The sequence below is a fragment of the Nerophis ophidion genome, linkage group LG22 (genome assembly GCF_033978795.1).
Source record: "Nerophis ophidion isolate RoL-2023_Sa linkage group LG22, RoL_Noph_v1.0, whole genome shotgun sequence".
In the NCBI taxonomy this organism is placed as follows: domain Eukaryota; kingdom Metazoa; phylum Chordata; class Actinopteri; order Syngnathiformes; family Syngnathidae; genus Nerophis; species Nerophis ophidion.
In genome coordinates, this window is record NC_084632.1 from 9556807 (window position 1) to 9578638 (window position 21832).

The 21832-nt window shown below is 41.5% G+C and overlaps 1 protein-coding gene across 7 annotated transcripts in view; it reads right to left on the reverse strand.

Moving 5' to 3' along the window:
• The window catches only part of ap3d1 (adaptor related protein complex 3 subunit delta 1), a 94652-nt gene that overhangs the window by 10941 nt on the left and 61879 nt on the right, over positions 1 to 21832 (reverse strand). For 2 of the 7 annotated variants that reach the window (XM_061883213.1, XM_061883210.1), the window contains 10 exons: positions 18076 to 18235; positions 17870 to 18013; positions 15170 to 15223; positions 10784 to 10879; positions 10549 to 10701; positions 8268 to 8315; positions 1970 to 1990; positions 1014 to 1203; positions 802 to 890; positions 636 to 721 (listed from right to left, as the gene is read on the reverse strand). In XM_061883213.1, the coding sequence (XP_061739197.1) occupies positions 636 to 721; positions 802 to 890; positions 1014 to 1203; positions 1970 to 1990; positions 8268 to 8315; positions 10549 to 10701; positions 10784 to 10879; positions 15170 to 15223; positions 17870 to 18013; positions 18076 to 18235 (1041 nt within the window). The remainder of the gene's footprint in view (positions 1 to 635; positions 722 to 801; positions 891 to 1013; positions 1204 to 1969; positions 1991 to 8267; positions 8316 to 10548; positions 10702 to 10783; positions 10880 to 15169; positions 15224 to 17869; positions 18014 to 18075; positions 18236 to 21832) is intronic. The other 5 variants (XM_061883216.1, XM_061883212.1, XM_061883211.1 and 2 more) reach the window with 4 other exon arrangements.

The following is a 21832-nucleotide window of genomic DNA, read 5'->3' on the forward strand; positions in this document are numbered from 1 at the left end:
TTCCACTGGTGTACTGTATGTAAATGAGCATGGAGGGTGGGACTTCTGAGAATGTATAATTGTCTTGTCAAATTCTAAAGGAGTTAGAACAAGCTGGAACGAACGGATGTGTCGTTCTGGTTTGGTCTCGCTTTGCAAAGCTTGTTATTATTTGTTTGTTACTTTAATAAATCATTTTAAAGCTATTTGTCACTAAAGGATCGTCTTTAATAAATTTCCACGACAGTTAGCATTAAGCTAGCGGCATGACTCAATCCTGTAAAATTGTGTAGCTGTTTTTTTTTTTTTTTTTTTTTTAGATCTTACCAAACTGTATTCTTGATTAAACAATTCCTACATGTGTGTACTTCCTACCTTTGTGTACTTACGTTTATTGGAACTTCATTGTGGAGACTATCAATAAACAACCTTAAGACGTTTTTCATCTGTAATTTGAAGGCGTGTTTACCTTTCTGCCAAACTAAATCATGGTAAATGGGTTATACTTTTTTACACGAGCATTTTTTGCTTGTATATCGTCCAACACTTGTTTTTGGGCCAATATCAGATTGATTCATCATCAATTTACTTTAAAAACATGTGTTATGCCATATTTTACACGTCTTTACAAGGGTCACAACTAAAGCGGCCCTCACCTGTAGCATGGAGTGGTGATTAGGTAGGAGGTACACGTAAAGTGCAGTTTGAAGTCCAGTTTCTCATGAGTTGATGATTCTTCGTTCTGATAAATGCAAAGAAAGAATATAATAGATTGATGTGAACAGGTGACATTGTGAGCTGCCTGCTGTGTGGTCTCCCCACCTTGACAATGAAAGTGAGTGTTCCCTTCAGTTTCTGTGGCATCACGATGCTCTGCACGCTGAACACAAAGCGCGCTTCATTGGACACTCCTGCAAGCAGTTCATTATCCCAAGTCAGTTATCACTTGATATTAGTTAACGCAATGAAAAGAGGGTTACATTCTAAGCAGGAAAATAAATCCCAATGTTAAGATTTGGCAGAGAACGACTGACCAGGCGGAAGCTGGAAGGGGACCGACAGGCCGTCGTGTGGCCCCGCCCCCTCCGGCCTCTGCAGCTTGGAGTTGAGAGAGTCCAGGACGTTGAACTCCATGGACTTGAGGAAGCTCTCGCACTTGTTCTCAAAGATGACCGACACCACCACCTGGCTCCCGTCCTGCAGGTTTCCCTGAATGTCGCAAACCTGAGTGGCAAAGAAGAAACGCGCGGGATTAACGTGCGCTATGAAATGCTGATGCACAGTACAGGCCAACACCTTCTCTTTATTTGCATGACTATTTACATTGTCACATCAAAACTAGGAATGAACACATGTGGAGTTATGTACTTAACACAAAAATAACTGAAAACATGTTTTATATTCTAGTTTCTTCAAAATAGCCACCCTTTTCTCTGATTACTGCTTTGCACACTCTCGGCATTCTCTCCATGAGCTTCAAGAGGTAGTCACCTGAAATGGTTTTCACTTCGCAGGTGTGCTTGAAGCTCATGGAGAGAATGCCAAGAGTGTGCAAAGCAGTAATCAGAGCAAAGGGTGGCAATTTTGAAGAAACTAGTATACATAAAACATGTTTTCAGTTATTTCACCTTTATTTTGTTAAGTACATAACCCCACATGTGTTCATTCCTAGTTTTGATGTGACAATCTACAATGTAAATGGTCATGGAGATAAAGACAAGATTGCATTGAAGGAGGAGAAGGTTTGGCCTTTACTGTACATGTACGGCATTAGTGGCAAACAGTCAAGCCAACACCAAAGCACACTTGGCGAGGAAACCGCAGGAGAACAAAAAGAACGGGAGCAAAGATACTGTAGTTCTTAGAAAGCAAGCAGCGTTGGTGTGCAAACAGTGGGCTCGGAGAGCAATCCAAGCAGAAGAAAGAAGAAAACACGGCAGGACAGCATTTTTCAAACCGTCCAGCCTGTGATAGAACTTTGGACTAGTACCTGATCTGCATCTTCCTTCATCTTTAAAAGAGAGGGAGATTGTACAGTCAGACCATCTGCATGTGGATGCATTCAAATAAGCAGTACCAATCTACCCAGCACTGATTTGAATCCAAGTATTGACTTATATGGGCTAAACAAATGATTGATCCACATATGAGCAAAACATCACAGTAAATATGCCAGAATGAGTTACATTTCACCATAGGCAGACAATAACATACAGTTGGGCAAAAAAGTATTTAGTCAGCCACCGATTGTGCAAGTTCTCCCACTTAAAATGATGACAGATGTCTGTAATTTTCATTATAGGTACACTTCAACTGTGAGAGACAGAATGTGGGAATAAAATCCAGTAAATTCACATTGTAGGAATTTTAAAGAATTTATTTGTATTTATTTGTAGGGACGGCGTGGCGTTCCTGGTTCAATCCCCACCTTCTACCAACCTCGTCACGTCTGTTGTGTCCTGAGCAAGACACTTCACCCTTGCTCCTGATGGGTGCTGGTTAGCGCCTTGCATGGCAGCTCCTTCCTTCAGTGTGTGAATGGGTAAATGTGGAAGTAGTGTCAAAGCGCTTTGAGTACCTTGAAGGTAGAAAAGCGCTATACAAGTACAACCCATTTATCATTTATTTAAATTATGGTGGAAAATAAGTATTTGGTCACTTCAAACAAGGAAGATCTCTGGCTCTCACAAACCTGTAACTTCTTCTTTAAGAAGCTCTTCTGTCCTCCACTCGTTACCTGTATTAATGGAACCTGTTTGAACTCGTTATATGTATCAAAGACACCTGTCCACAGCCTCAAACAGTCAGACTCCAAACTCCACTATGGCCAAGACCAAAGAGCTGTCGAAGGACACCAGGAAAAGAATTTTAGACCTGCACCAGACTGGGAAGAGTGAATCTACAATAGGCAAGCAGCTTGGTGTGAAAAAAAATCAACTGTGGGAGCAATTATCAGAAAATGGAAGACATACAAGACCACTGATAATCTCCCTCGATCTGGGGCTCCACGCAAGATCTCATCCCGTGGTGTCAAAATGATCATGAGAACGGTGAGCAAAAATCCCAGAACCACACGGGGAGTTCTGGTGAATGACCTGCAGAGAGCTGGGAGCCTGGGACCAAAGTAACGAAGGTTACCATCAGTAACACACTACGCCGACAGTGAATCATATCCTGCAGTGCCAGAAGTGTCCCCCTGCTTAAGCCAGTGCATGTCCAGGCCCCTCTTAAATTTGCCAGAGAGCACATGGATGATACAGCAGAGGATTGGGAGAATGTCATGTGGTCAGATGAAACCAAAATATAACTTTTTGGTATAAACTCAACTCTTCGTGCTTGGAGGAAGTAGAATACTGAGTTGCATCGCAAGAACACCATACGTACTGTGAAGCATGGAGGGGAAACATCATGCTTTGGGGCTGTTTTTCTGCTAAGGGGACAGGACGATTGATCCGTGTTAAGGAAAGAATGAATGCGGCCCCCATGCTTCACAGTAGGTATGGTGTTCTTGGGATGCAACTCAGTATTCTTCTTCTTCCAAACATGACAAGTTGAGTTTATACCAAAATGGACACATGGATGATACAGCAGATGATTGGGAGAATGTCATGTGGTCAGATGAAACCAAAATAGAACTTTTTGGTATTTACTCAACTCGTCGTGTTTGGAGGAAAAAGAATACGGAGTTTCATCCCAAGAACACCACACCTACTGTGAAGCATGGGGGTGGAAACATCATGCTTTGGGGCTGTTTTTCTGCTAAGGGGACAGGACGATTGATCCGTGTTAAGGAAAGAATGAATGGGGCCATGTATCGTGAGATTTTGAGCCAAAACCTCCTTCCATCAGTGAGAGCTTTGAATGGTTGACCAAATACTTATTTTCCACCATAATTTACAAATTAATTCTTGAAAATTCCTACAATGTGAATTCCTGGATTTTTTTTCACATTCTGTCTCTCACAGTTGAAGTGTACCTATGATGAAAATTACAGACTTCTGTCATCATTTTAAGTGGGAGAACTTGCACAATCGATGGCTGACTAAATACTTTTTTGCCTCACTGTAAGTACATGCCAATATGACTAACAATAAATATTGACATTGAAACAACATAAGATGAACATGCACCTTACACATGACTACTGTGGTTTAGAAAGTTGAGTAGTTGACACAGTTCCTACAATGGACTAAAACGTAGTTGAATGTTGCAATCACCCTGGTCAGGGCTCTGCTGACGACTCCATTGCAACTTTATTTCTGGATAAAAACTTGGAATGGTGGAGGGCCAAGCTCATTCAAAAACCCTAAAAACAAAACATACATCCAAAAATGTCTGATAGTTGTCCTAATGTAAAATATTTTAATAATGGTAGCGAAGAGAGTTCTTAAAGAGAGACTTGATGGGTCTTCAGGTGTGGCATGAGACCATGAGACCAAGTTGCAGAACAGTAGTTTGTTTATATGTGGAAAAAGCATGGCATTCATATCCACTTTTCTAATTCCAAAGTCAAAAAGGTCTCATATGATTACAATTTGATAAGTAGAATTGGATAATACTCCTAATTTTTTTAACATGATACTTAAACTAGATGTGAATCAAAGACTGCTGTGTAATCACTGGCCATACAGCAATAGATGATATCTGTCTATTACCTGACACCTGACACGTTAGCTACCTCTTTTTCTTTATAATGTACATCTTCTGCTGGATCTACTCTCTATTCTGTTACATATACTGGAATTATCTACATGCTCATTGGTACACATTGTATAATTATATAATATATCAGTATATATAATACTCTGTATATATAATGTGTAACTATTACATCCATTCATCTATCCATTTTTTTACCGCTTGTCCCTTTTGGGGTCGCAAGGGGGCGGGGTGCTAAATTTGGGCGGAAGGCAGCGTACACCCTGGACAAGTTACTACCTCATCACAGGGCCAACACAGATAGACAGACTACATTCACACACTAGGGACCATTTAGTGTTGCCAATCAACTTATCCCCAGGTGCATGTCTTTGGAGGTGGGAGGGGCCTATCCCCAGGTGCATGTCTTGGGAGGTGGGAGGGGCCTATCCCCAGGTGCATGTCTTGGGAGGTGGGAGGGGCCTATCCACAGGTGCACGTCTTTGGAGGTGGGAGGGGCCTATCCCCAGGTGCATGTCTTGGGAGATGGGAGGGGCCTATCCCCAGGTGCATGTCTTTGTAGGTGGGAGGGGCTTATCCCCAGGTAGGGGATAGATGAGATCCGCCCGGAGTTCCTTAAGGCTCTGGATGCTGTGGGGCTGCCATAGTTAACAAGACTCTGCAGCATCGCGTGGACATCGGGGGCGGTACCTCTCTTTAGGAAGGGGAACCGTAGGGCTTGTTCCAACTATTGTGGGGTCACACTCCTCACCCTTCCCGGTAAGGTTTATTCAGATGTACTGGAGAGGAGGCTATACCGGATAGTCGGACCTCGGATTCAGGAGGAACAGTATGGTTTTCGTCCAGGTCGTGGAACTGTGGACCAGCTTTATACTCTCGGCAGGGTCCTTGAGGGTGCATGGGAGTTTGCCCAACCAGTCTACATGTGCTTTGTGGACTTGGAGAAAGCATTCGACTGTGTCCCTCGGGAAGTGCTCAGAGAGTCTGGGGTACCGGACTGTCTGATTGTGGCGGTCCGCTCCCTGTACAATCAGTGTCAGAGCTTGGTCCACATTGCCGGCAGTAAGTCGGACACGTTTCCACTGAGGGTTGGACTACGCTAAGGCTGTCCTTTGTCATCGATTCTGTTCATAACTTTAATGGACAGAATTTCTAGGTGCAGTCAAGGCGTTGAGGGGTTCCGGTTTGGTGGCCGCAGGATTAGGTCTCTGCTTTTTGCAGATGATGTGGTCTTGATGGCTTCATCTGGCCGGGATCTTCAGCTCTCACTGGATCGGTTCGCAGCTGAGTGTGAAGCAACCGGAATGAGAATCAGCACCTCCAAGTCCGAGTCCATGGTTCTCGCTCGGAAAAGGGTGGAATGCCATCTCCGGGTTGGGTAGGTGACCCTGCCCCAAGTGGAGGAGTTCAAGTACCTAGGAGTCTTGTTCACGAGTGGGGGAAGAGTGGATCGTGAGATCGACAGGCGGATCGGTGCGGCGTCTTCAGTAATGCGGACATTGTATCGATCCGTTGTGGTGAAGAAGGACCTGAACCGGAAGGACCATCCTCACCTATGGTCATGAGCTTTGGGTCATGACCGAAAGGACAAAATCACGAGTAGAAGCGGCCGAAATGAGTTTCCTCCGCCGTGTGGCGGGGCTCTCCCTTAGAGATAGGGTGAGAAGCTCTGCCATCCGGGAGGAACTCAAAGTAAAGCCGCTGCTCCTCCACATCGAGAGGAGCCAAATGAGGTGGTTCGGGCATCTGGTCAGGATGCACCCCAAACGCCTCCCTCGGGAGGTGTTTCGGGCATGTCCGACCGGTAGGAGGCCACGGGGAAGACCCAGGACACGTTGGGAAGACTATGTCTCCCGGCTGGCCTGGGAACGCCTCGGGATCCCCCGGGAGAGGAAAGTCTGGGCTTCCCTGCTTAGGCTGCAGCCCCCGCGACCCTACCTCTGAAAAGCGGAAGAAGATTGATGGATGGATGGATAGATGGATGGATGAATACATTTTTAAAAAGACGGATTTGGTCAATTTCCATGAAACCAAAGGGCGCTTTTCTAAACTGAAAATCGTGCCGAATGGAATCGTCACCCAAAGTCGGATCAAATTGTTAGATGCCCGAAGATTCACACCCCTATTAAATACAATTGCTTCCAACACAACTGCGTAACAGGAGTAAGTGTCAGGTGTTGAAGGTTCTCTATTAAGCAAAACTGACTCTTCGATGATATTTGAACAGTTAGACGTCTCCTTAGATCCTATGTATTACAACTGTGAGATGTGAGCAAAAACCAGCATTTTAACAGGCTTCGCTACGCAGCCTTTTTGTTTATTTATTTGCCGTGCATTTTCTGTTTCCAAGTCATATTCCTTGAGGTTTTCTGTCTTGACACTTAAATTATTCCTTGGTCTTGCCTTTTACAGCCTTCCCATCTTGTCAGCACTCAACAATCAACATCACGTGCAAAGTTGCATGATGATTCAACTTGAAGACGTTTGAAAATCCTCTCATTTGTTTCACTTGACATCTCTTGTGTTGCAGCCAAGCTTCATGTGAGTCCACCTGGGGCAACAGCTGACCAGGATATCAACACACCTTTTTAACTGCAGACTAACAGATTTAATCTCATGCAGGCGCTAGCTTTGGAAACTAAAAATATATAGGGTGATTTCATGATTCTTTTCTTGAGAATAATATATTTTTTTTACTGCTTGATCTAAAAATACTACAATTTATATTGTGTGGTTTCAGATCGAGGGATATCATTGTGGATTAAATAAATAAATAAATATATATATATACACATACTGCTCCTCCACATCGAGAGGAGCCAGATGAGGCGGTTCGGGCATCTGGTCAGGATGCCACCCGAACGCCTCCCTAGGGAGGTGTTTAGGGCATGTCCAACCGGTAGGAGGCCACGGGGAAGACCCAGGACACGTTGGGAAGACTATGTCTCCCGGCTGGCCTGGGAAAGCCTCGGGATCCCCCGGGAAGAGCTAGACGAAGTGGCTGGGAAGAGGGAAGTCTGGGCTTACCTGCTTAGGCTGCTGCCCCCGCGACCCGACCTCGGATAAACGGAAGAAAATGTATGTATGTATATATATATATATATATATATATATATATATATATATATATATATATATATATATGTGTGTGTGTGTGTATATATATATATATTTATGCATGGTAATAATCTCAAGTTATTTTAGTGTTTCTTAAAGCCAGAAAGTTGCCATTTGAAATGGTTACAGTTTTGTCTCATATCCGTTATCTTTTTCTAGCATTCTGGTCATCATGAAGTCAGGTGATTCCATCAATTTTTACCAAGGGTTGTGTTCAATGAACAACAGTTACAATGTATATGTCAAAAGTGGATGAAATAGACAATAGCACTCTAAGACCAACACGGCTCGTTAGCATTAAAGCTACAGACACACAAAACGGTGTTTCCATAGTAGGCGTGGGCATCGAGGCTACATTTTGGCTAACACACTTTTTTGTGGGACCAATTTTCAAAATGTTGAAAAATACTATAAACATTTAAACAATTTAAGCACACCAATATCTTTGAATACGGACACTCATGTCGAGTGAAACATCATGTGTACCTCCTCATTCTCATTCTCATACTCACCATCTTGATGTAAGAGTTCTCGGCTAGAAGGCAGTAATTGGACATGGGCTGGAAGGAGAAAGGAGCTCAGGTCAGACATTTGCTATCATTCACCACGCTAACGAGGCAACTGGATATGCTGGGGATGACGCACACCAGCAAGGCAGTGTGTCTGTGTGTGTGCGGGTTATCTGGATGTTGGCAGTATTTTTTGTAGTTTAAATTCATGATCAAGTTAACGGTAGCTTTGAGGCGTTTTACTCCTAAAGCAGGGGTGTCCATAATTTTGCTGCTGAGGGCCGCAAATTCAAAAACAACAACAACAACAACAACAAAAAACAACAACAACAAGAAAATCACAGCATGCTGCGGCCATTTTGATAATTTTTTTTTTTCAAAACTAACACAATGTATATATTTGTTTTAACCTTTAGGGGTCCCTTCAAGTTTGGTCCCAGGGACCCAGAAATGTTCCAGCCATAAAAATGTTAATAATAATTCATATATTGTTTTTTTTATTCAACGCTTAAATCTCGAGATCACGGCTCTGAAGCCTCAAGTGGATCTTCTGCCTCTTTCTGAATTATTTGAAACCCCGAGTGAGAAAAGTTAGCATTTTTAAAAAGAGTTCTACGTTGGACTAGCTAAGATGTAGACAGTCTCCAGCTAATATAAAACATATGTTTTGGCTCCGAATGGACATTTTTAACACTTTTTCTGTGGTCACTGGCACAGGGATTGAACCCAATCCCCGAGGCCAGTGGTCCCCAACCATTGGGCCGTAGCTGTAAAAATTCTCCATCACTTTGAGAATGTCAAGAATGCACATTCCAGTTTAGGAGAAGGGAGGTGTAAGAAGAATTTTTAATTACTTTTTTTTTTTTCTTTTTTTTAATTAAATCAACATTAAAAACACAAGATACACTTACAATAGTGCACCAACCCAAAAAACCTCAATTTTTCATGACAGAGAAAAACAACAACAACAAAAATTGTCATGCGTTGACGGGTCCGCAGCTACAAAAAGCTTGGGGACCACTGCCCTAGGGGGTCTATTTGGGGTAGCACCTCAGTCATCCACCCTTAGAAAATCAAAAAAGAATCTCGTAGCATTCACTACTTTGTTGGCTAAAAGAGTCTTTGTGTTAGCCGCTGGATTAAAGATGATTTGTACTTTCTCAAACCAGAAAAGATTAAGATGACATTGAATGGTTGTTGTGCAAAGTTTAAACAACTGTGGTGTGCAGTTCAGAGATACACAGGAAAACTGTCTGTAAGGCCGTGAATCGGCACAGATTGTGTCCAAAGGCGCAAGGAAGGTGAGTAAAAGAGACTGAAAGCCTGTGTTCAGTTCAGCTCAGCGTGCAACCCCTTGGGTAAGCAAACAATGAGTATCTACCAAAAAAGAAAAGAGAAAAGGAAAAAGTGTAATTTCACGTCAACAGATTCCTTTCCCTGTTAAATAAAAAAGATGCAAACTTTTAAAAGTTTATAAGCTGTGCAGCGTTCTGCAGCTCTATACCATGTTACTTTAGTGGAAGAGGCGGAAAAAGGTCTCTTGATAGTAAAGATATAAAGTTGTTTTGCTTTTTGAGGTTTCATGACTTTTAAAATAAATAAAAAAAAAAACAGTTTTTCCTGGCAAAAACAAACTATGCAATATTACCTCACAAAAAAATGTCAAAGTGAATATTTGATGTGAAGTCATCGGAGCTCTAAATGGGTCAATCATTCATAAGATTGATTTTAGTTCATTAGTTTTTTAACAATGACAGTTTAAAAAAATATCCCACTAAAATGATTAGGGGTCTAAAAGTGTGGGATAAAAGTCAACATTTTTTTTTCTTAACGTTTACTGCTTAAGTCAAGATCAACTTTGGATCCATCCATCAATTATAAGTTTATTTTGTTTTTCTCATATTTGTCTTTGTGCCCTTTTTCAACAAAAAAAAATATTTTATTATATTGCAAACAAATAACATATGCAATATTTTCCCCAAAACATACTTCAAAGTAAAACCTTTGATGTGAAGTAATTGGAGCCTTGAATAGGTCATCAATTCATAATAACATAGATTTCGATTTATTATCATATTGTGAACAATAATTCATAATAACAGATTTTGATTCATTATTATTTCGTGAACAACAATTCATAACAACATAGACTTTGATGGATTATTATTTCGTGAGCATTGACAGTTTTTATGAATAAAAGAGCCAGCATGGCAGCTTTGTATTATTACAGTCAACTGTGCAACTTTTTCTCGTCCCATTGCTTCTAGCACTCAGGCTGACTTACTGGTAGCGGTTCTTCCTCCTCCACCGTGCCGTTCTGCACCGAGCCTTCCCCGCCGCCATCGCTGTGGTGATGGTGGTGGTGGTGGTGGTGGTGCTTCTTCTTCTTTTTCTTCTCCTCCTTGTCCTTCTTCTTCTTCTTGGGTTTGGAGGTCTTCTAACATTAAAACATTGAAGAAAGTCATTTGTGAGCATTTTTCCTATTTCCATGTCACGACATCATCCGCCGGGTGACTCACAGACTCCTCCGTTTCCGTTTCTTTTGGGCTTTTTTCAGGCTCAGAGTTGGGTGGTGAGCCAGAGGCCACCTCGGGCACTGGGGCTGCTGCTACTTCCTGTGCGCACAAACACACACACATTGTTTGCCACGTCTGTGATAGCAGGAAGTAAGTATAGTTAGTGACTGCATTCATAGCATAGAAATGATTAAGCATGTGTTGTGTAGATAACCACCAGTGTGTGAATACGTGTAGTAGCTTTGCTAAAAGATTCAACCACGCTGATTGAAAAGCCTGACAGTCATTGGAGTGACACCACAACTATGAGAATGCGTGCAACTAACGATGTTGGTTATTACCCCGCATGGCGGACGCCCCATAAGTATGGTAAGTGTTCGTCCGGAGTCGTACACAAAACATTGATGTACCGACCACGCAGTCTGATAGTTTATATATCAATGATGAAATCGTAACATTGCAACACATGCCAATACGGTCTTTTTAGTTTACTAGATTGCAATTTTAAATTTCCTGCGAAGTATCCTGTTGAAAACGTCGCGGAATGATGACGCATATGATGACGTGTGCGCGTGACGTCACCGGTGGTAGCGGACATGTTCTTCCAGCCCGATCCAAGCTATAAGTAGTCTGCTTTAATTGCATAATTACATAGTATTCTGGACATCTGTGTTGCTGAATCTTTTGCAATTTGTTCAATTAATAATGGAGAAGTCAAAGAAGAGAGGACGTAGGTGGGAAGCGGTGTATTGCAGCTGCCTTTAGCAACACAAACACAGCCGGTGTTTCCTTGGTTACATTCCGAAAGGTGAAGCTTTACTATGGAACAGAGCGGTCAAGCGAACATGGTTCCCGACCACATGTCAACCGGCAGGTTTCGGTGAGAAAATTGTGCTAGTAAATCTGCTCTTACCGTAGACATGAGCGGAGCTTGCGTCGTCCTGCAGCTGCGGACTATTACCTCCTCCCACCGGAGACACTGGCGGTCACCACACCCGTGTTCACACCCCTCCGACTTTCAGGTACCATATAATCTCACTAAAACACTAGTAACACAATAAGCAGATAACAGATTTTCCAGAATTTTCTAGTAAATGTGTCTAATAACATCTGAATCGCTCCCACTCCCCTCGCCTATTTCTTTTTTTTTTTTCTAGTCCTTCACTCACTATCCTCATCCACGAATCGTTCAACCTCGCTCAAATTAATGGGGAAATCGTCGCTTTCTCGGTCCGAATTGCTCTCGCTGCTGGTGGCTATGATTGTAAACAATGTGAGGATGTGAGAAGCTCCACAACCGGTGACATCACGCGCACATCGTCTGCTAAAGGCGAGGCTTTTTTATGAGCGACCAAAAGTTGCGAACTTTATCGTCGATGTTCTCTACTAAATCCTTTCAGCAAAAATATGGCAATATCGCGAAATGATCAAGTATGACACATAGAATGGACCTGCTATCCCCGTTTAAATAAGAAAATCTCATTTCAGTAGGCCTTTAAGAAAACAGCAAACTAATAGGGTGTAACGATGTCCAAATCTCACAATACAATATTATTGTAGTACATGGAACCTCGATTTACCAACCTGTCTATTTGCAAACTTTTAAATTGAGCCAATTATGGCTTTGTGGGCCAAACATGTCTCTGTGTACATCCGCTTTGTTCCTTCATTCACTTTATGTCACGCCTGTAGGCAGGAAGCGAGGCCAACATTTTTGCGGAGGCCTCACTTGCTGCGCAGTACACTATAGTCCAGGCCTGGGCAATTATTTGGACTGGCTGGGCCAAATTTAGAGAAAAAAAATGTGTCTGGGGGACAGTATATCTATTTTTAGGAACACAAATACAAAACCTCACAATGATGTCTGATTGAATGCTAAAAACGTTATGACAGACTGAATGGAATTCTAGGTTTTTTTATTGAATGAGACAGCCAGAATGTACATAAAAATAAAGAATGTGGGATTTACAATATTAACTATAAAGGATAAAACACTGAATATTGACAACATATGAATGTCACACCACCTCTCCATCCACATATTTTACAATCAAGTGAAACCCAACAAAAATGCAACAAACAGTGAAATATGAAGGCGAAGGGTAAACAAAACCCCACCTACAATCTGATATATGTGATATATCACTAAGCATTACAACTTCGTTGTAAAAATCTCTTTCCACGTCTGTCCCTGATACCCACATTTCACACTCTGTGGAAACACTCCGCACCCACACTGCTTGGAGCCTCGTCTGAGCTGCTGTGACTTACATTACCATAGTAACTAATTAGATGACCGCAGTAACTAGTTAGATGACAAAAGTAACTAATTAGATGACCATAGTAACTAGTATATCATGCAAAAGCGCAGATTCCAACCATTGAAATACTTAGTATAGTTAAAGACTTACTTACGGTCATTAGAAAAGATGAATGCACATCATAATGGCAGCTACACTTTACATCTTAAACATCTAAAAACAATATTTGGGAATGTCTGGTGGGCCAGATTGACAATATTAACGGGCCACATACGGCCCCCAGGCCATAATTTGCACAGATCTGGTCTATTATATCAAAATAAACATTATAATAACAGAGGTATAATGCCACTAAGATAACTGTGGGTGCTTTTCCAGGTTTCTGATTGGACAAAATGTGCATGGCAGCAGGTGTATGGAGGGAGAGGAAGGGGGAGGGGAGCGAGAGTGAGAGAGAGAGGGAGAGAGAGACAGAGGTGGGAGGGAGGAAGAGACAGACGGGGGGAGTGAGAGAACGAGAGAGAAAGAGAGAGAGAGTGGAGAGAGAGACAGAGAGCGCGTTTTGAAACTACACTTGTGTGGATGGAGATTGTTTTATTCCCAAATATGTGTTTTTGAAAGTCTTTGTGTTGGTGCAGATGATACAGTGGGGCAAAAAAGTATTTAGTCAGCCACCGATTGTGCAAGTTCTCCCACTTAAAATGATGACAAAGGTCTGTAATTTTCATCACAGGTACACTTCAACTGTGAGAGACAGAATGTGAAAAAAAAAAATCCAGGTATTCACATTGTAGGAATTTTAAAGAATGTATTTGTAAATTATGGTGGAAAATAAGTATTTGGTCAATCATTCAAAGCTCTCACTGATGGAAGGAGGTGTTGGCTCAAAATCTCACGATACACGGCCCCATTCATTCTTTCCTTAACACGGATCAGTCGTCCTGTCCCCTTAGCAGAAAAACAGCCCCAAAGCATGATGTTTCCACCGCCAAGCTTCACAGTAGGTATGGTGTTCTTGGAATGAAACTCAGTATTCTTCTTCCTCCAAACATGACGAGTTGAGTTTATACCAAAATGGATACATGGATGATACAGCAGAGGATTGGGAGAATGTCATGTGGTCAGATGAAACCAAAATAGAACTTTTTGGTATTTACTCAACTCGTCGTGTTTGGAGGAAAAAGAATACTGAGTTGCATCCCAAGAACACCACACCTACTGTGAAGCATGGGGTGGAAACATCATGCTTTGGGGCTGTTTTTCTGCTAAGGGGAAGGACGTTTGATCCGTGTTAAGGAAAGAATGAATGGGGCCATGTATCGTGAGATTTTGAGCTGAAACCTCCTTCCACAATGAGAGCTTTGAATGGTTGACCAAATACTTATTTTCCACCATAATTTACAAATAAATTCTTTAAAATTCCTACAATGTGAATTCTTGGATTTTTTTCCCCCACATTCTGTCTCTCACAGTTGAAGTGTACCTATGATGAAAATTACAGACCTCTGTCATCATTTTAAGTGGGAGAACTTGCACAATCGGTGGCTGACTCAATACTTTTTTGCCCCACTGTATATTGTTGGTGTGGATGCCCAAATGTGGGATACCTCCTCCGTCGCCCCAATTGTATTTGACTTTATCAAATGTTTGGGTACCGTTTTATTAAACAACACCAGTTTTCTTTTAAATAATAAAGAAATGTTTCAAAGCGGTTTCTGTTATGAGGAATGTAGTTCATCATAGAACTGGCATCCAATGTTCTTAAAAAAGTATTAATTTTGAATGGACGATGGATTCTGAAGCCAATCTAACCCCATAGAATCGAATTGAATGGTGTGGTGCCCAAAGATCAACAGAAAGAAAGATGCGAGTGTGAGCACTAATGGGGATGCAGCGGCGACAGGAAGACACCCGAGCGTCTAACATCAGACTCCAGTCACAAATGCTATAAAAACAGCAAGATGAGGAAATGTGTGGCGCGACCTGATGGTGACAGCTTGGAGGATGAGAGGAATCATTAAAAAGAGGTCAAGAGCGTGAGGAAAGTGACCAATCAAGAGTGGAGTTCAGAGAAGGCGGGGTGAGTGGAATACAGCGGCGAGGGGAAGACACAGGGGTGGGACTCAACCTGGGCATTAGAGGGCACTGGAGACTTTGACAGCCAGAAATCCAGATCGGTAACCTAGAAGAGCAAGGCAGGAGAGGAGTGCGCGGAGGTGAGAGGCCTAAACACTCACTACTACTGGCAAGATACAACAAGTTAACACCTTCCAATAATCAACGATGTGGAATGAAGACTAATGCTGGGAAAAAAAATACCACAGCGCATATTCACAATAAAATTCTTACACAAATGCTGACTAAGAGCCTGATTTACTAAGATCCCAATGCCGGGAACTAAACCATGGGTGTCAAACACAAGTCACATCATTTTATATGGCAGAGGGAAATATGCATCAACCAAGTACCTTAACTTTTTGTACTACCGGTAAATGTATTTCTTCTTTCTATTTTGATTAAAAAAAATATATATATATATGCACTGCATTAAAATTGAATAGCTTTTAGATGTTGATATTATGTAATATAGCAACAAATAATATATTACCATAGTTTCCACTTATAAAATAAAAATAAATACTTCAATATCTACTTGACTTGTGGTTTCAAGCAAGTTATCCGTCAAATTGTACATCGTAATAGGGAAAATAGATACATTGAAACGACAATGTTTTTAACAACATATTCAATTGAAAACCGTAAATTGAAAAAAACTCTACCACTGTTTGTACTTTAACATGATGCCTTTTTTTTACTGTAAAATCTACGGTTGTTATTACTGTAAATGGAAAAATGGTACCACAGTTATTTTACGGTAACAAACTGGCAGCTCAGTTGCCAGAATAAAAAAAATTACAGTACTACAGTTTCTCTATTTACAGTATTATGTTGAACAAACTACCTTAAATTTTACAGTAAGATTCTGGCAACTAAGCTGCCAATATTTTACCGTAAAATAACTGTGGTACCATTTTAAAAAGGTGAATACTGTTTTCCATCTACTGTAATATGTTTGAAAAAAATATGTAGATTTTGCATTAAAAAAAATGGTGACCATAATTTTAATGTGAAATATACAGATTTTTTTTTTTACAATGTACGTAAAAAAATACATTTAATAAATAAATGCATAGGCAGATTTGTAAAATATTAATTGTTGAAAGCTGCCCTCTGATGGCAGCCTTAACTGCGATGTGGCCCTCAGGGAAAAGCAGTTTGACAGCCCTGCACTAAACAGTGTGGTGTGTGATTTACTAAGACTGCGTGTGCAATTGAAAAATGGAGCAAACCGCCTTATTCGAATGAGGATTTTACATGTATTATATAGGGCATCACCATGGAGACACTCATTTACTGCATATTGATGTTATCATGCTCCCACCTGTGGCGTTTTGCTATGTTTTTTAGGAGACATGCACCACTTTTAATGGGCATTTTAGTCCTGTAGTGCATCTACATTGAAACCAATGTGTTTTTTCCAGCTGAAGGTGCGCTCAATGTAGAGACATTATATTACTCTTTTTTGCTCAAGATGCAGAAAATGCGTACTTGAAGGTTTTTTTTCATTGATTGATTGATGGATGGAAAGTTTTATTAGTAGATTGCACAGCACATATTCCGTACAATTGACCACTAAATGGTAACACCCGAATAAGTTTTTAAATTTGTTTAAGTCGGTATCCACGTTAAGGTAATTCATGTAAGAAATATTTGATTAAAATATATTCTATGTAAAAAAACGAACATCTTTAAAACATATATATTAAAGGTCACCAAAACGCATCCATTTAATTCATTCGTAGATGATGAGTGTTGATAAATAACATTGCACATGCTAAATAATATTTGCATCGTCTCATCCCGGTATTGTGGGCCTTTTGATGATACGCATATTGATAAAGACAGACGCAAAAAGGATTGCACGCCTTATTCTGCTCACTTAACGGACGCCATCTACTTTGCTAACGTTAAGGAAATTTAGCTTTGCGTGAGTAATCAGGTTTTCACCTCTTTTAGTACATGCAGATCAGATCCTAATACTTTCATTCCGTTCACAATCAGGAATAAACACACTGTAGCTAGGTAGAAAATGAAATTTCTACTCGTGGTGTTCTTTTACTATCAACAAAATATCAATCGGTGAGTTTAAATTTAGCCAATTTGGATATCTCTATCATACATGCTAATAGTACAGTGTGAAAGGTTAGAAAAGGCTGGAGAAAGTGAAATGAGTCAAACAGAACACTGGTAGGTATGAAAAACACTCGCCTATTTACTATTAATCGTCTGGAAAGGCCTTATGCCGTCTTTAAGTTGAAAAGGAGTGGTTATTTGATGACCCTTAGTGACCACAATAAATCATTAAGTTAAGGTCACAACAGAGTAAGTTGAATAATGCGGACACGTTTATTACTGCCTTGGATACTTTGTATGTGTAAGTAATATGTAACTAATTAGAAAAGTGCTGTTTTAAACTGCAATGTTGTTCAACTAAGGAAACCTATTACGTATGTCTAGTGTGTGTGTTTAGCTGCAGCATGGCTGCTATTTTCTTGCATTTTTGCCTCATTCCTGGGAGAATCCTGCGTGTGACTGACGCATTAAGAAGTGGGACTATCCAGGACTAACTGCAGAAAAGAAAAGGCCAACCTTGTGTGTTTATTAGACGAGGACTGCTTGTATCTGACAGTTGCTTCTTTGCTGATATCTCATATCAATATCGGATTGAGACACCCTTACTTTCTACATGCTTTGCTCAAAGACATACCTCAGCGGCAGTGGAAGTGGGAGGAGCCGCCACCTCACTGGGTCCTTCTGATTGGTTGACAGCGTCATCTGACTGATTGCCAAGAAGATCCGGCCCCTTGTCTTCATGCTTGTGTTTCTTCTTCTTCTTCTCGTCTTTGCTCTTCTGTACCAACACAGCAGAATGAAGATATATGCATCCACACCTAGTATCGCCGCAATAATGACCTTCTTATCGCGGTCTTTATCCTTCTTCTTCTTCTCCTTTTCCTTGACGCTTTTCTTCTTGGCTTCCTGTGAGGTGCTTTCTGCCTCTCCGTCCGGGCTTTTTAAAGACTCCGATGCACGGTGGGACTTTACTGGCAGCTTCTCGCTCTCAGCAAGAGGCCTGCAGAAAAGCAGTTGGATGAATCATTTAAAAGGTGATTTATGATGAAAGTTGAGTTAGTGTTAGTAACGGGGATAATCGTGCATTTATTCAAGCTCTGCCAACTGGGCCTTCAGGACAAGATGCAATGCTACCCCCTGGCGGTCATTTTACAAACAGACATTAGACATAAGATTCTAAACAAGGAGTACCCGCACACTGAAAAAGTCCAAATATCCCAGAGCCATTTTCATATATTTTAGTTTAAAACAGACATATTTATTTAAAACCAAAACTTTGTGTTAGCTTTGTGTTGTAGGTGACAAAGTATTTTACTATTCATAATTAGTATCATAATGTTATATTTTTTTACAATGCATAACATCTTTTTGTTTTCTAATGTTTTTTCCCAACAATATGTTGGGAAAAGAATATAATAGCAGTGGAACTGCACAATCTAGTGTCAAAAACCAAAATATTCATTTTCTGTTAATAGTTGTCATTTTTCAAATTCGTTATTTGTTAATAGTAATGTTTATGTATTTTATTTTTTAAGACTATTTCATTTATATTTTTTATTTTATTTCTATTTCAAGAGTTTTAAATATTGTTTTTACATCAGACGTGTTCCAGTTTTTGTGCAAAAACATTTTTTTATGATATGTACAGTATTTAAAGTCCAAACTTTGTGTCAGTTTTGTGTTATAGGTGACAAAATATATCACTATTAGTTATTAGTATTCACATTCCAGCTTTTTTCATCATATTACTTACATCTTTTTATTGTTTTTCTTCCATCAATATGCTGCCGACAAACAAAACTGGAGTTGCGAGTCACAACTTATTTGAGTCAAAACTTCACATTTTTCTCAATACATTTTGTGTTTTTGCTCTTTTTTCTTACAACTTCACTGTTGGTTATTTCCCAGCATTTTGTGGGCCTTTTTCTGTAAGAATATAATAATGATAACATAACAATAATAATATTACAATTGTGTAAGTGTCAAATAATTTGCTTTACAAAAATATCTTTAATAATTAATGTAGTTAACATTTTTAAATGTGTTAATAGTATTGTTTTATGTATTTTAATTTTTTAACTGACTATTGGGTTTAAATTATAATTATTTCATTAGAGAGCTTCTAATCAAGGCTGTCCAAGTTTTTTGTAAAAAACAAAAACAAATCAGTACATATACAGTTTGAAAGACAACACTTTGTCAGCCTTGTGTTATATATTATTATTAATTGATAGTGTCAACATTTCAGGTTTTTGTAATTACCTTACATTTTATTGGTCTTTTATCTTAAATGTTTCCTGTTTTTTTATTATTTGCATCCAAATTTCAGCTTTTTCTCATTACATTTTGTTTTTATGCAGTATTTTTTATCTAACATCCATCCATCCATCCATCATCTTCCGCTTATCCGAGGTCGGGTCGCGGGGGCAGCAGCCTAAGCAGGGAAGCCCAGACTTCCCTATCTCCAGCCACTTCGTCTAGCTCTTCCCGGGGGATCCCGAGGCGTTCCCAGGCCAGCCGGGAGACATAGTCTTTCCAACGTGTCCTGGGTCTTCCCCGTGGCCTCCTACCAGCTGGACGTGCCCTAAACCCATCCCTAGGGAGGCGTTCGGGTGGCATCCTGATGCCCGAACCACCTCATCTGGCTCCTCTCGATGTGGAGGAGCAGCGGCTTTACGTTGAGCTCCTCCCGGATGGCAGAGCTTCTCACCCTATCTCTAAGGGAGAGCCCCGCCACCCGGCGGAGGAAACTCATTTCGGCCGCTTGTACCCGTGATCTTATCCTTTCGGTCATGACCCAAAGCTCATGACCATAGGTGAGGATGGGAACGTAGATCGACCGGTAAATTGAGAGCTTTGCCTTCCGGCTCAGCTCCTTCTTCACCACAACGGATCGATACAACGTCCGCATTACTGAAGACGCCGCACCGATCCGCCTGTCGATCTCACGATCCACTCTTCCCCCACTCGTGAACAAGACTCCTAGGTACTTGAACTCCTCCACTTGGGGCAGGGTCTCCTCCCCAACCCGGAGATGGCACTCCACCCTTTTCCGGGCGAGAACCATGGACTCGGACTTGGAGGTGCTGATTCTCATTCCGGTCGCTTCACACTCGGCTGCGAACCGATCCAGTGAGAGCTGAAGATCCCGGCCAGATGAAGCCATCAGGACTACATCATCTGCAAAAAGCAGAGACCTAATCCCGTGGCCACCAAACCGGAACCCCTCAACGCCTTGACTGCGCCTAGAAATTCTGTCCATAAAAGTTATGAACAGAATGGGTGACAAAGGACAGCCTTGGCGGAGTCCAACCTTCACTGGAAACGTGTCCGACTTACTGCCAGCAATGCGGACCAAGCTCTGACACTGATCATACAGGGAGCGGACCGCCACAATAAGACATTCCGATACCCCATACTCTCTGAGCACTCCCCACAGGACTTCCCGAGGGACACGGTCGAATGCCTTCTCCAAGTCCACAAAGCACATGTAGACTGGTTGGGCAAACTCCCATGCACCCTCAAGAACCCTGCCGAGAGTATAGAGCTGGTCCACAGTTCCACGACCAGGACGAAAACCACACTGTTCCTCTTGAATCCGAGGTTCGACTATCCGGCGAAGCCTCCTCTCCAGTACACCTGAATAAACCTTACCGGGAAGGCTGAGGAGTGTGATCCCACGATAGTTGGAACACACCCTCCGGTCCCCCTTCTTAAAGAGAGGGACCACCACCCCGGTCTGCCAATCCAGAGGTACCGCCCCCGATGTCCACGCGATGCTGCAGAGTCTTGTCAACCAAGACAGCCCCACAGCATCCAGAGCCTTAAGGAACTCCGGGCGGATCTCATCCACCCCCGGGGCCTTGCCGCCGAGGAGCTTTTTAACTTCCTCAGCGACCTCAGCCCCAGAAATAGGAGAGTCCACTACAGATTCCCCAGGCACCGCTTCCTCAAAGAAAGACGTGTTGGTGGGATTGAGGAGGTCTTCGAAGTATTCCCTCCACCGATCCACAACATCCGCAGTCGAAGTCAGCAGAACACCATCCGCACCATACACGGTGTTGACAGTGCACTGCTTCCCCTTCCTGAGGCGCCGTATGGTGGTCCAGAATCGCTTCGAAGCCGTCCGGAAGTCGTTTTCCATGGCTTCCCCGAACTCTTCCCATGTCCGAGTTTTTGCCTCCGCGACCGCTAAAGCTGTATCTAACATTTTGACAGTTTTTCCCCCACAATAGGCTGCGGGCCAACAAAACTTGAGCTGTGGGCCCCAAATGAGTTGTAAGAAAATATAATTTTTTTCATTACATTATGTCTTTTTGGGGTTTTTTCGTACATTTCTACTGGTTTTCTTGACAATATGCTGAGGGCCAAAATAGTTGTAGTTTTGGGCCCCAAATTAGTAGTATCTGTGTCTCATTACATTAAATCCACTTACATTAAGGGGAGACAGTTGGACCATGCTACTCAAAAAATACACAGAAGAAAAAAAAACTCAAGTACAAATTATTGTGGAGCATTTTTTTTTTTTTTTACCAAAACAATTTATTATTTTGCTTTAAAAATGTATATTAACAGGTTGGTATAAGATGATTTTCTT